This window comes from Paramormyrops kingsleyae, chromosome 19, assembly GCF_048594095.1.
Source record: "Paramormyrops kingsleyae isolate MSU_618 chromosome 19, PKINGS_0.4, whole genome shotgun sequence".
Lineage (NCBI taxonomy): Eukaryota > Metazoa > Chordata > Actinopteri > Osteoglossiformes > Mormyridae > Paramormyrops > Paramormyrops kingsleyae.
Window position 1 is genome coordinate 15,159,546 of NC_132815.1, and position 16,216 is coordinate 15,175,761.

At 47.7% G+C, this 16,216-nt stretch overlaps 1 protein-coding gene across 1 annotated transcript in view; it reads right to left on the bottom strand.

Moving 5' to 3' along the window:
- The window catches only part of asxl2 (ASXL transcriptional regulator 2), a 56,689-nt gene that overhangs the window by 35,739 nt on the left and 4,734 nt on the right, over positions 1-16,216 (bottom strand). Inside the window, exons 2-3 of the mRNA XM_023826553.2 lie at positions 5,833-5,915; positions 2,048-2,156 (exon numbers count right to left, since the gene is read on the bottom strand). Of these exons, the coding sequence (XP_023682321.2) occupies positions 2,048-2,156; positions 5,833-5,915 (192 nt within the window). The remainder of the gene's footprint in view (positions 1-2,047; positions 2,157-5,832; positions 5,916-16,216) is intronic.

Below are 16,216 nucleotides of genomic sequence, written 5' to 3' on the forward strand. Positions count from 1 at the left end.
TTCTAAAACGGTGTTATAAAGTCCTGTCAGGCTGGTTGCTGTAATGTTCTTAGGATCCATGAGGCCTTGCAGGATATGACATCACATGCAAGTCATAAGCATTTATACACAGATATTATGTTAGTGCCCCTGAAAAAAGGTTGTTCACCTGTTGGTCCATCCATTCATCCATCTAACCTTCCAAACAGTCCATAAATCTATTATCCAGTCCAGTGACCCATATAAGTTATCAGTTTTTTTGGGAAGTATAACGCTGAACTGAATTCTGGGAAATCTGAGCAAAGCCGCCCTGCTGCTCAGCTTTTGAGAGATGACTTTAGGCAGATTTATACTGAGCAGCTTCACTGTACGCTCTTAGTGGAGATTTATGGCGATTCAGAGTGTGTGTGTGTGTTTGTTTTACCACATTCCCACATGAAAGGGAGACGTGAGTCTTCATTCCGGCAGCAAAATGAAGTAGAGGTTAAACGAGATTTTCTCAACAAGGTCCTGAGGGAGGTCCTGCCAGAGAGTCCACGGCTTAGCAAAAACACGGACTGTCTGGGGTTCCCCGAGGGCCGGGTTGAGAAGCACTGGGTTAGGCCCGGATAAACGTATTCATTAAAAAAGGATACCCTGTACCATGTGTCAGCCTGCAGCTACCGCTCCACTGTAAACAAACCCTTTCAGATGCAATCCTGAGACGATCTAAAGGGCGAAATGGGACAGTCTCACTGATTAACCAAGCATTTTCCCAAATATCCTGGGAAATTGTCTGAACGTTGGTTTTTCCAAACGCGAACATATGCTGATGATTAACAACCACTTTCCAGCAGCAGTTATACTGCTGAATAGTGTAATAATAATAATAATAATCCTCATCATCACTGTGATCAACAGGAATTCAGGACATGCACTGTGGGGCTCGGAGCTGTGTGTGGGGGGTGCTGGCAGAGTAAACTAAGCTTTTCTTAGATCTCAGATTATAACCATATATGTTTAAAGTGGTGATGGAGTCTCTGTATCATTGAGGATAATGGGGAACTCCAAAGGTCATTGGACACGGCTGAGCGAGAGCCTCCAGAGCCAACAGATTTAAGGGGAACGTGGCGCTGGCCTCCTCAAGCCGGACGGATTGATTCGGGTCCGCTGCAGCGGCGCAGATGGCTTACAGGTGGGGGGGAGAAGCCCCACGCCACCGCCAGCCAGAGCGAGGAAGCCCAGCTCAAGGCATTGGGACTGAAGCTACCTGTGAACTGCAATTACACTCTGACCAGGGAGGCTGTGGGAGGGGCCATCTGAGCGCAGGGGAGACCACACACCTCACACACAGACACACACACCACACACACAGACACACACAGACACACACACAGACACACACAGACACACACAGACACACACACACACACACACACACACACACACACACAGACACACACACAGACAGACACACACACAGACACACACACACACACACACACACAGAGGAGGTGGAGCAGCCAGGGCTCAGGACCCATGGATGATCACACCTACCGATATGCTCACTACCAGGCAGTCCCCCTGACGCCCAGCACAGGCAGTAGGTGAAGGTGTGGGGGTGGCAGTGGCCCCCTCCTCGACCCAATCGTGGCTGATCCTGCAGGCTGCCCCGGCCCTACTCGCACGTTATACACTCTCGTTGCTCAGATGGCAGGCAGCCAATAGGACACTTGCAGGTTTCACAGAGTCCCAGGCAGGGCAGGTCGAGGCCCATGTGGCACCCCAGGTGTGCTTCACTGTCAGCACCCCCCCCCCCCCGGGCAATTTATCGGGAATAAAAACTACCAAAATTTAAAAGTGGAATTCCAAAAAAGAACAATCAGCGTAAAAGCAAGGGCTTGCAAAGGAGTGGAGTCAAGACTGATTAAAGACACTATAAATTAAAACAAGCAAAAGATCAAGAATGTTATTACACGAAGAATTCCTTCTGCATGAAACCAGCATGGAACAGACACACTGAAAGCACTGCCTCACAATCCCGCCCCCCCCCCCCGGTGCACAATCCAGAATGACAGCCGACACCCACCTTGAGCGTGTAGACTCCCATGCGGCCGGGCACTTTGTAGAAGATGCCCTCCTCCCCTCGGGAATTGGTGTGCAGCATGGCGTTGAGGCAGGCCAGGGGCGAGGTCCCACTAAGAAGGAGGGAAGGTCCGTTACTGCCCCGCCACGGCTCCAGGTTCTGTGCCCCGCGGGAGAGCGGCGGGATTAACGCGGCGCCGTGTCTCCAAATCCGCGGCTCAGACACAAGTCCTCCCTCGGAAAGGGTGCTTTACTACAGGTGACGCAATAGGCTGTTATTTCTTACTTATTCAACAGGCACATGAATCCACTGTTTAAACAATATTAACACTCAGGCTGTTTTGTCGTGGATGAAATGTTAATGTGCAACTACTAAATTCATGAATTATTATAATGTTAGTATTATCCAAATATTAACACGTACAGCTGTTGACCATGTTCTGTTGAAGTCCCCCTGTGTTCTCTTACTTGCTGCATGGAATCATACTGTGTATATTAAAATACTCCTGTTTCTAGCCCCTGACCAGGAGGGGGTGCTGTTCTCAGAGGGTATGAGTGAACATCACCACCTCTCCTGCCTTGAACAATCACCCGTTTGGCACACATGCTGGCCCGTGTCTTGACAGACAACAGCCAATCACTGGGCCGCAGGGCTTTACGTGTGAACGCGTTACATTGGCGGCACCCTTGACGGTGTAGGTGTGCGGGGGTGTCGAAGGGGCAAACGTGACACACGGCGTAAGACATGACACACGGAAGCACACAGGGAATACTAACACAGCTACAGAACACAGCTACACACGCTTCAGACGTGGGGGGGGGGGGGGGGCAGGAGAGAACAATGACAGCAGTAGTGGGAACGACGGCTAGAAACACGTCATCATCCAATGGCGTGGGATCCAAAGGTGTTCACAGTCTGCCGTCCAAACCACGGTATACGTGGGGGGGGGGGGGGGACTCACCCAAAACGGTTCACATTCAGGCAAAGAAAACAGAAGCAGCTGGCCGAGCCTAACGAAACCATTCGCTAAGTCCCATGAGGAGAAGCATGCTGCCTTTTGTTAGAGCTCGCTGCCAAGATGAAGATGGTCTTCACTTGCAAATTAAAAAGATAAAAATATACAGACGCCAAGACCATTTTCATGAACGGAGCAGTCTCTGTTCGGTACTACAGACAGCAAGGATCTGCCGTGGGGGGGGGGGGGGCAGTCTGTCAACACCATGCAGCGGAAAACAAAACCAGGAACAAAACGTGGGGTTAGTGCATCTAAAGCAGTTAAAAGAAGTTCATCTTACCTTCTGCAGGACAGAGACAATGATACCAAAAAACAAAGAAACACAACCATTAGAACCTCATGGAGAGAAACTCCAGGCACATCAGGGTAAAAAAAAAAAAAGTCAGGAAATCAATCTGGGGAACGAGGTAAGTGGCACCCGCTCAGCACAGTGAGGGCCCGCATCCTGCAAAGGGTTAAAGGCCCATTGGGCAGACAGAGCCGAAAGCTACAGCCATTATAGGAGAACAAGTGATGAGGAACATCCTGGAAACTATCAGTGGTGTTTCTGGAAGGGATTCTCAGACTAGATACAAATCTGAAAGACTAAAATGAAGACTTCAGTGCAAAGAGCAGGGATACCGTATGTGGAGAGAGAAACATCTCAGCCTCATGATGTTGTACTGAGGTCCATGGGCTAACTGGTAAGGCAGCCACAGGATCACATTCCCCTGACAGTTTAGGTGACAAGTCGCACTGTAAACTAGGATTTATCACAGATCTCAGGTTATAACCCTGTATGTTTAAAGCCAAAGTAAATGCACTAGCCTGATACAGTAAAAAAACAACCCAAACCCAAAGCAGAAACTCACTTCTGCAGTAGGTGGTGGTTTAACCAGCAACCGGGTCGCATCACACGTCCAGTGTAGGTTAACCAGCTGGGATTAAGAGGCACTCCCATCTCAGGCTTTCTGACTAAATAAAGACAGTCTGCTCCCAGGGACCCAGCTTTCAAGGTGTGTTTCGAAGCTTACTGCCATTTGTATCACAAAGATAAACATTCTTCAGTATCGAAGAACCAGACATACTTTCCAGCACAGTATAACTGGGATAAGTGAGGGAACTCCTCAATAAGCAGGGAGACATATCAGGTCAAATGTCTATCGGCTAACTCAACACAGCCTAGCAATGCTACCTAATTATATCTAATATTGGGTAATTTAGTGTTTTCACAAAACACATTATGGTGATTTTATATTTCTCCAGGAGATCAAAGAACGGAAAAAAGCAACGGTAGGGGAAAAACTATAATTATTTCTTGGCCCCGTGAGAAGAAGGTGACTGAATTCTACTTTTGGAAAAGCGTCCACAGATGCAGCCATTTATTGGGTATAACACACCGTGAGCGATTGCGGCTCCTTCTCCACTGCCTTCAAATTTCACCCTGACTTCCTGGTCTTTAGCTAAAAGGGGCATGAGACTCCCTGCGTCAGGTTATGGAGCACAGTACCTTGTGAAAACTTTATGGAAAGGAAGCGTCACATTAACCACGCTGCGCAAAATGTTCATTTTCAGTACCAGCCTTCAGGGTGGAGACCAACCCAGTCTCTGCTAATCGCAGGAATATGGTACATATCACCTATACTTGAAATTAAAAACAATCACTTCCCCTGTGTTCGCTTCATCAGCGAGTGTATCCTGTTGCCAAGGAAACCAACCTTCCTGGCACTAAAACAGAGCCCGCCCCAAATCGATTTCTGCACAATGCAATTTCAGGGCAATTTCGACGGCCTGTAATGACAACACGAGTAGATGCTGTCTAAAGGCCGGTTTAACAAAGCGTCCCGCTAGGACAAGCTGCAAGGTCAACTGGTGTTACTGGTACAGATTTATTTCCAAATCGCCCCCACCCCCCCGGACATCCTTGTTGGGGCCCTGGGTGGGGGTTTGTCTTGCACAGGTAACAGCATGAGACAGGCTGACAGGGGGCCTAAGAACTTTTGACGAAGCAGAGAGACAGGCAGCGTCGGCCATTGTGAGTGTAAAAGACACCTGCAACATGCTAGAAAAGGTGACAAACGGGGGACATAAAGCCTTAACGGGGTGCCTGTGGGCCAGGGGCTCCTTCCACAACCCTATGTAAAGTCTGACCTCCCCTGCGGACACCATCACCTCAGCACTTCTTGATGGACAGTGTGTCCCTGCTGAGAATCCACTGTCCCCACAGAATAAGATCAGGGAAGCTGCATTTCATCTGGTACTGAAGATGACAATGGCTGATGATCAAAGTGACAGCACGCCCAGAGAATAAAATCAAAGGATTAATAAAACCACGCAGTCCTCTAATGGTGCCCGTGCTGTGCGGCGTAGTGCAGACTGGCTGACTCGACCTCAGTGAAAAGTGCAAGTTTCCCCAAAGGACATAGTTATCCCGTGTTTACAACCCTCCCCACCCCACTCCCCCAGGGAAATAACTGGGAAATTGGCAATTACAAGCTCTCATTATCAGCTGGAGGGGACAGAAAGCAACAGACGACCCCCCCCCCCCTCCCAACCAGTAACAGAACACCTGGCCTCTTTTCCCAGACTACTCCAGAAAGGCGTTGTGCTTGTTTACACAAAGACATCGAACATGGAAACAAAGTGGGCTGGAGATGTGACGCTGTCTGTGTATGGGAGGGGGGGAGGGGGGGGCACAGTGACCGCGAACAGCACACTGTCTCAACATGCTTATTCTCTGCATCTGACCCCGCGGTGACCTGCTCAAGCGGCTCCTCGCGGGACGCATGCTTACCTGATCTCCTTCAGTCCTTCTCTTTGGATGACCTGTAGGATCTCCTTATGGCTCATAGGAGTATTCGGGTACTTCTCCAGCACCTGCAGACAAGCAGCACAGCTGGATCAGGGACCCGTGGAGAAGATGGCAGGCCCAGCTTCACACGAAATCGGGAGAAAACACGTAGCCGACGATGTGGGTTTGAGTTACGGCTGTACACCACAAACGTGGCACTGCTGGGTGCAGCCAAGAAAGCTTTATAATAAAGGGCAGTCAGGTGTGGCTCAATGAGTGACCATGCTGTACCCGTGATCAGAAGCTCGTCAGTTAAAACCCCAGGGTCACCATTGGGCCCCAATTGCCTGCTAAAATAAATAAAATGTGACTAATCACACTCCATAAATGACCTGACCATTAAAAATAAACATGCATGGGAGCTGAGATCGCCAAGGGCACACGTCAGGGCGGGCACACGTCAGGGCGGGCACACGTCAGGGCGGGCACACGTCAGGGCTGCGTCAAAGTGGGCGGGCACACGTCAGGGCCGCGTCAAGGTGGGCGGGCACACATCAGGGCGGGCACACGTCAGGGCCGCGTCAAGGTGGGCGGGTACACGTCAGGGCGGGCACACGTCAGGGGCGGGCACACGTCAGGGGCGCGTCACCATGCATCCCAAATTGTGACCTCACACCACAGGCGTGAATGTGGTGTGTTTCTGCTGAAGAGAAAGGTAGCCAAATGCAATAAGTACCGTGGCTTTTTACACGATTCCCACAAAGAACCTTACAGTGACACAGTCATGCTTATACGGCTCTGCGACATGAACACACTGCGCCTCCTGGACAGTGACTGGTGATGAAACCTGTACAGAGGACCTTTGAAAACCATGACTTAAAGGCCATCTACTCCACCGCAGGGGGCGCGGAATGGCTCAGTGGGTTAGGTCTTAGTGCCTTAGTGCCCCCACCCAAACAAAACCCTTCAGAGGCGCTGGATGGACAGCTGTACGTGTCTATATGTCTGAAAGAAAGCAAGGTGGCTTATGCAAAACACTAAAGAATTCCGATGTACCATGTGTATTCATCGGGCATCATTTAAGTTCCTTATTCATTACTGCCACGATCCCTTTCTGACATAAATGAGTGTGTGAGTGCGGCAGTCACGGGACCTAGCCATCGCCGAATCCCTGAGTGCCGCAGACATGCAGATTAAAGGGCCACCGGGGGCCGCGGCATCCACGTAAAGGAGCCATCTGCTCAGGACCGCGCCCTCGCCGTCTCCACGGCGACCAGCTGTCTCCCCTCACACATCACCATAGAGTCTCTATGATATGCCGCAACACATTTCTGTGTCTGAGTCTGAGCTCACCAATAACTTTCACCGTGATTCTTGCGGCATGCTGATGCTTTCTGATTAACAGCTTTAAGGCTGTTCAACACAACGCAAAGTCGCCGCGACGTTCCGCCGGCATTAAGCGTACGTGACAGGGAGCACTATTAGTGCCGGAAGGTGTCATGCTCACTCTCACACTGAAGCAGCTAATCCAAGCCTCCAGGTGTCAGTGAGGAACATTCACACCTGCCACCCTGCAGCACGGTCTGTACAGAGTGACGGGTGACGGAGTAACAGAGTGACTCCATCCTCACTCCAGGCTTTACATTTACGACGCCGCTCACATATGCCTCATGCCACTCTCTAAGAATGAATTAGGAAGAGCTGTTCTAGAAACTTTCTATGAAGCCCATGCTTATAAGTATCCATGCACATATTCATAACACATTATAATTCATTATAAACATGGCTATAAATTTTTATAAAAAGGCATAACATATTATAACCATGTTTATTATGCATTACGAATGCTCTCATCTATGATGCTCTATACAGACCTTCGTAATGAATTATAATGTCAGTATAATGCAATATGAAGGTATTTATAGTGCATTACAGATGAGAGCATTCATGATGCATAATGAACATGGTTGCATAATGAACATGGTTATAATATGTTATGCCTTTTTATAAATAGTTATAGCCGTGTTTATAATACTTCATGAATGCATCATAATGCATTATGAGGGTATGAAAAATGCTATTATATGACTGCTTTAAGTGTTACTGAGCTGTGACTCACTTCCTGGATTTCCAGGTACAGGAGATACAAGGGACGCATCCAGACATCCCTCCCTGCTCTGCTTGGCGATGTTCTCCATGTCCATGAATGGGCAGGTCACAAAAAGCGGGGAACGGTCAGGGGAGCGATGGGAAGCGTCCGCGCCGAGCCTGGAGGCCGAGGCCGGGCTGTGCCTCACAAAGAACATGGAATCTGGGGGAACGTTTTGGTGCTATCGCTGTACCGCGCCAGCATTCCAGCCGCGAACAGAAGTGCCCATAAACATCACAGCAGCCACTTCTTCTACTGCCAGTACCAGATGCGTCGCAGGTACAGCGAGCAGAGATCCTATGATCATACCAATTTAGGAGAACTTTCCATCCACAGCAATGAAACGCAATAAATCTGATGGTTTAGTACGCAATTATGGGGCAGCATGTCGTTACCGCGAATGACTACCGTGGATATTCTGTGCCAGTGACACAAGCTACGAGGAACTTCAGGTATGATGCAGAGTCTGTGGAACCTTGCGAAGGTATGATGCAGAGTCTGTGGAACCTTGCGAGAGCTCGGCGCCAGGCTGTGGCTCAGATCCGGGCCTCTGAAACCGGGCCGGCTGCTCGCCTGTCCGTTCCAAGCCGCCCGGGGCTCTCACACCATATGCTGCCCCCAGCCTGTCCGCCGGAGGACGGCACATCGCTTGGGAGGTCTTCAGCAGGATGGGCTTCGCCGGGCGAGCTTTCAGCAGGCGACTGCTGCGTCTGATGATGGGGGGCAGGGCTCATCACACAGGCACACGAATCCAAACCATGACAACCAGAACAGAACTGGGTTTTCACAGAGTTGCAGACTGGGGAGACAAACCTGCAGGCGGTATGGAGTACTGGGCAAAGCAAAAACAACAGGGCAGCACTGGTGCAGGTATAAAACCTAGCCAGTGACCATAGGGACAGGTCACCTCTGAGAGTCACCATGACAGCCACGCTGCGGATATTCTCCTGGGTGAAAAGGAGGAAATACAGCGAGTCAGACTAATCCTGTATCTGAAACATTAAAAGTACAATTTGATAAATGATTTGAAGAAAGATAAGACAGGGAAGACCTCAGTTTCATCCCTGACAGAATGGGTTTTCTTTGCATGACAAAAGATCTCCACATTTTCACGCCTGAAATTTGTTTCCATGGGAACTTTCAGGTAAATCTTTGCTCAGTACTGCCAACCTGCTAGACGGGTACAAAGGCTAATTTTTAATGGGACCATTTCTGAAGTCATTGCAGCGTCTGTCAGTCACTGAACATGCATGTGGCAGCCCCATTTAACCCTTTAAGTTCCTGAATTACATCCAAACTTCAACATATGACCAAAGAACGGTAACCTACAAGCTCACACGATTCTGTAGTGCTTAGGTAGGCCTTCAGGACTGAGATTCCATTTCTATGACCCGATCAGACACATGATACAAGGTACAATGGTACAAGTGGGGGCCCCAGCGGATGACTGGCCACACAAGAACCACCTCTTGCAAGCAGGAAACACCTGCTAACTGTGGCAGGGAGGCCTACATTATTCATGAAAAGGCTGCAAGATACCTACACCCCCAACAATGTAGGCGGAGAAGGACGACACAACGCAATGCTCACAAAATTCCACCTAAGTCCACCCAATGTACTAGTTATTGGTCTGCTACCTCCACCCTCTCCACGCTAGACAGTAACACGACCTTCAATCTCTGTCGTTGTAATAAATAACTTCACCTAGTCCCTTTGCTCTCCAAGATGGTGTAATCCACTCCTAGGATGAAAGTGTCATCATTTAACAACCAAGAAAAAAGACTGAAAGATAACAGTAGGTCTCAATGTGCCCCAAAGGACCAATGATATTTCACTAATTAAAAACCATGAATCAGCAGGCCGCAGCGTGACAGTGATTTTATACAAAGACGCTGTAGATGGAGCTCGAAACTAATCCCGGGGATCTTTGACTTTCTCGCGTTAGAAGACCTACGTGATCACAGGTTGGGCTGAGTGGACCAGAGTTTCCTTTCTGCTTGAGCGGTGACCAAAGCGTGAGTGTGAGGGAGGAGGGCAAGTGGAGGAGGGGACAGGTGTCCACCTCCCCAGAGCAGATGCCATGTTATGGTATCCTACGGGGAGAAGGTCTTCACTGTTATAGCTGCATCATGGGAATGTGTTAGAGAAGCACAATATATCAGTATCGCCCAATGTTCGCTGAAAATCAACGAAATTGTTAATCTTCGTCGATATTTAGACTTTAGTCAGAATTTAAAGTTAGCAGCACCAGAGCTAAAGACAGAGCTCCTAAAATAGTGGTGATTGCATTGGACCATCAGCCATTTGTGTGGGATTCCATCAGCTCATTCGCCACTTAGAACCTCACTACAGTCTCCCAAGTCGGTGCTACTTCGCTGACGTTTCACTGCCTGCGTTATACGATATGGCTGCTACACACATTAACGAGATCTGTTAATGGAATCAGTTATATAGTTAATATTACACAAAAAGATATCGGTTATCAGTATAGGTCAAATTCGGTGCACCCCTATAACGTACATGTTGACATTGACCGATGGGCCAACTCTTTGACCACCAGGGGTCAGGGCTGAGCACCAGACTGGCAGCCTTTACCATGACCTGCTGGCACAGGGATTCTACACCTCCAGAAAGTCTATCCAGGGAGAAATAATGTGTGTTTTGTGTATAAGAGTCATCAGTTCCTTCCCAGCTTATGTGGGTGTCCAACCTGCTAAGGACACCAAGGTCTCAAATGCCAACATTTCCATTCTCCTCTCACACACTAACCTTTATACAGTAAAATTACAGAAAATGTCTGTACACATTAATCTCACTCAGAGCTTGATTTTCCACAAATGAACTCATAAGAATGAGTTAGGATGCCAAGCTGGTGGTCAGAAGGTGACTGGTTCAAATCACAGAGTCACATGTGAAGGTACTGGACGTCAGGAAGACTCACACCCCAGAAGATTTCCCAAGTGACAGTAGAAAGGCTTGAGTACTGGAGGAGCCTGACCCAGACAGGATGACAGAGACATTCAGTGCTTTGCTCCACCTCTGGAGATCAAAGAACACACTCAGAAGGCAGACACATGAAAACACGCACAGGAATACAGGTATGCACAATGTGCTGAGCTACTGCGAGATTTCACTCAAGCCTGTACGATTTACATCACTCATACATCTTCATGATGCACCAAGAAGTAATAGCTGTGCAGACAAAGAGACGGCGAAAGACAAATAGGGAGAAGAATGTGTGACCCTGTGAACTGCTGGTCTCCAGCTGAGTTAAGGGGACGGGGTCCTCCCTCTTACTGACCAGCACCACCAGTCTCAGGTGGCAGGTCATGGCTATTTCAGGTAGAGAGGGGCGATCCACATTTTTTCAGTTCCGATACAATACCGATACAGATTCCGATACAAGAGCTCTTTTTACTTTGTTATACTTTATATATTATTTTTTAAGCTAGTAAATACAGATGGAAAATATATGACAAAAAATATTTAATTAGGCTACTACAAACATACATAACGTACTGTTCCACCTCGTTTGTTTTAAGCGTTTTTGAGGCATTTGCAGTTCAATATGAATATCTTCAAAGCAAGTATACACAAGTGGCGAATGCTTAAAATTTTAACACAGTTTTTCTCCCTTTGGCGTCAGCGCAGTTACACTTTTGTTGTATCACAAGCTGCAGCGAGTTCGCAAGACAGTCCAGGTTAGCGACTCCCAAATCATCCATTGCTTTGTTTTTTCTCGCAGTTGCGTGCGCTGTTAAATGGGATTGTCCATTAAACGCTATTCTTACCGTAAAACTTTATTTTACATAGATTGCAAATCGCTCTGCTACTGGTTTCTGTTAAAAACATAAAATACTCCCAGATCGTCACATCCTATCTTACGCTCCTCGTACTGCGAAGGGTATGTGCATGACGTCAGAGCAGGGGGAAGTCACTGTACTCACACCCACTGAGTAGCAAAAAAGACTGAGGGGCAGCGATAGCGTTCGATTTGAATGACGCAAAAAAACACTTGTAAAATGGGAAAGAGCTGTCGTGCGATTGATTTCCAAAAACTAAATAAGTAAGTATAGGACGTGGATCGGTCACGCATGGCCGATACTCGATCCGTCAAATAGGTCTGGATCGTCGCCGACATCGATCCGAATATCGGTATCGGTGCATCTCTAATTTCAGGTGATATTCAGAAGGTGTGGGCCATTTCCCTCTGGGATTGTTGACATACAGCAGCAGATGTCCCAACCAGTGATGAGACTGAATGGTGAGGATCTCCTTACCAAAAATGAGCGTCATTGCTGGGGATGCCCTAACAAATTAGGAGATCAGATTATCAGGTTGCTTTAGGAGGCAACACTGGAAGTGTGAGTTAGAGTGTGTGTGTGTGTCCTGTGATGAAACCCCAGCTCGCATGCTGTATGTCCTGGACATCCAACAATAGATGTAGATGTTGGTCCATTAAACATTCATTCAAGTTCAGCTGTTTTCATGAAGGTCCTACTATGTCAGAACCCTCCAGACGCCCAAAGAATTTGGAAGTTCAAAATGTTTCTAAATGAGAGATCTACAGCTCTGTTTTTAACTGTGCAGCTGTCAAGAAGATGTAACAGCAGGCAAAATTATGCCATCTAAAATATGTAATACCTGTTAGGCAATTAAATCTGACATATAGGGATTTTTTATGTCTGTCAATCTTCCGTGAGACAAGTAACACCCTGTCCATCACACGATGCAGATCCAGGGCCAGGAAAATCATCGAGCACCCCAGCCAGTCCAACAAACGCCTCATCTCTCTGCTGAGATCAGGGAAACACAACCACTGAATGAAGACCAGCACTGAACAGCTGAGGAAGAGCTTCTTCCCCCCGGCAATACAGATCCAAAATGAGGACATCATCCAGGACTGTTCATTTCCCCCCCACCATTACATCCCTACTTATGTACAACCCTTTGCACCCTCCCTGCACAGCTGGAATATAAATACTGATGTTATTTATTCATTCATCACTCTGTACTGCTTCCACCTTTTACTGCCTTATCTGCACATTCTAAATGTTTTCTATAGTCATCTATAACCTTGTCTAATGTTAATGTTCAGTGTGTCTTTATGTCCCTTTACTTATGCTGCCACAGTCTTGTAGCCAGGCACATTGATTTGATATGATATGATTTGACAGAGCAAACAGAAAGCAAAACTACATCTCTGGAAGAACAGAAGAGACCTGAGCACCTGGAGTACACTTATAAGAACAGTGGAGAACATGCAAACTCCATAAATGCAGAGTTGGCACAGAAATCAGATTCACCGCTTAGAAGGTGCGATGCGGCAGTTTGACTTCATTATGGAAGCACAAGGAGCCTGGATACCCCAACCAACAAACGGCACTGATGGGACCCCTGGCAGATCTGAGAGAGGGGCGCCCCCCTCCAGCATGGGAGGCCCCCACCCAGCTGCAGTGTAATTATATCTTTGTGGGGACTCTCCATTCATTTCTATGGGGGAAAACTCCATTCCCAACATGATGACCTTAACCCCCACCCAGCCCTCTCCCTAACCATAAGTAACCAAACTAAATATGAGACTTTTGGCATTTTTAGGTTTTTGATTGCATTCACAGACTTTTGAGGGGACCTGAAAAATGGTCCCCAGAATGTCAAAATAACAGGTTTTTAATCACATTGCGAGGAACATTTGGTCCCCACAAAGTAATACAAACATAATCCCCACACACACACACACACACACACACACACACACACACACACACACACGTGTAGGATCACATTTGTGTACTGAGGAATCTTATGAGGACATTAACGGGCCATTCCACATAGTGTTGATTTTTTTATTTAATCTATACCTACATTTAATTTATTTAGCCGAGGCTTTTAGCCAAAGCAGCAATCTCCCCATCAGAGGCACGGCTCCTATCCCGCTGAGCCACGCTTGGCCCCGCCGTATGTGTGAGAAACACCAGCAGTGCAGAGCAGCGTTACACAGGGTCCTGCTCAGTGAGCCTGGCAGAAACCAACACCCTGAGCAGCCTCGGGTTTCCCCGGAAACCTGACTGGGACAGACTGCGCTGGGAACAAGCCAGAGATGGCCACAGGTGGATGGCATGAAGGAGTGCTTTTATACGAGTACCATGGCTGGTGTTATATTCCCCAGACTGCCATAACGTAAACCAAGTGTTAATCATTCATTAGAAGGATGCTCGGTGCTAATGTTAACTTCCTGTCTGGCAGACACTCTTGTCGGTTAAGTTCTGAAGGAAACTTTGGAATGGTCTGTACATGCATACAGCATATCTCCGACAACATAAATCACCACCATAATACTACAATTCTGACCTGTAGCACCATAAAATTGTAATTCTGATCTGTAATACTGACCTGCAGCACCATAATACCTCAATACTGACCTGTAGCACAATAAAATTGTAATTCTGATCTGTAATACTGACCTGCAGCACCATTATATCATAATTCTGACCTGTAGCTCCATAAAATTGTAATTCTGATCAGTATGCCATAATTCTCACTTATAAGACCATGATACAATACTTCTGTAATACTAACCTGTAGCACCTTATTACCATACATCTAACCTGTAACAGGCTTAAGACTGTTATTCAGATCTGTAGCACCATGTCACTACAATTATGACCTGTAGTACTGACCTGTAGCACCTTATTACCGTACGTCTAACCTGTAACAGCTTTAGACCGTAATTCTGATCTGATGCATCATTCTGTAGTACTAGATAATACTGTATTTCCAGCATACCAACATTCTCATCATGTTACTGCAATTCTGACCTGTAGTACTGACCTGTAACACCATAATACCATAATTCTGACTGTAATGCTGCAATACTAAGCTGTATTTCCAGAATACCATCATTCTGACCTGTAGTACTGACCTGTAACACCAGAATACCATCATTCTGACCTAGTCCCATTACAGACATGAAAGGTAAGATCCTTTGGACTCATACCTTATACCCCCTGAATACTTACGACACAGAGCAATACTGAGATACTCTGATCATTAGACTCAGCTTACTGAACCCTCCAGGACACGGGAGGACAAAACTGCAGCTGTATCTCGAGTCTTACTAAGCATCTCATTTCCTCTCACAGCCTCACAGCAATCAGAGCATATAAAGGGCACAGAAAGAGGGCCATCTCTGAACAGAGCAGACACTGAATGAGACTAAACAGCACAATGTAATAATTTGAAAAAACAGCTGTTGGTACCCAGTTACACAGCAGGAACCAAATTATAACTCCTTAAATAATTACAGTACTTTTTCCCTTTCTGCCCCCTACTGGCGATGAATGGTATTAAAGTAGCTATGGGAAAAAAATGGCTGAATTGGCACAGTTTATTTACATGGGTAAAATGCCAAGGCAAATTTTGTTTTCCCTGTTTAACCCTGACATCACCCTGAACTCAGAGATAGCTCCTACATACTGAACCGGTGCCTGAGTAAGCTAAACGCCTAGCCCACTATACCATGGTTTACCTCCGTAGAATAAACAAAATAAGCAGAAGAACCCTGGACTGTAAGGAAACAGAAGTTTATCGGACGTGGAGGCCACATGGTTAAGGACGATTCAGTGAGATATTAATGGCAGGCTGGGTCACAGCTGCCAGGTCGTTAAATATCAGTGTACTTATGACGCCAAGGGGCCAGGAGTCTCCCCCTGCCCCCCCCCCCCCCCAAGGGCCCTGCCTTTGTCTACACTCTACAGCAGATGACGCAGCTGGCCACGGCCCCGCCGCTCTAACTCCCCAGCTGCGAGCCTCTCTGTGAGCCATGGCCCTGGAACAGGAGAGGGAGCACTCAGCCTGGAAGGAGGAGTGAGTCACTTCCTCTGCGCACGGCACCCTGGCGATTAGGGCCTGCGCGGAGCACCGCTCTCCCGACCCGCCGCTCAGCCCTGCCATATCCTCATTAGTCGGGTAATGGGCTTCGCCCGAGTTATGGGGAAAAGCAGCTTTGCGCATTAAGGACGAGCCCGGTCCAAGCTGGGCCGCCGAAACCGGTGCTATTTTGAGGACGGGTGGTGAGCATGCTGCTGAATCATAAACTGGGGAACCTGCCAGTTTCCCGCTTCAGCTAAATGGCTCCCGACAACCCAAACACCTGCAATTACAGCCATGCTGTTCTACTCTGCTCTGCTCTGCCGAGAAGGCGAGCAGGTGTTTTAATTAAAGTCAGGCGCCGTCTCC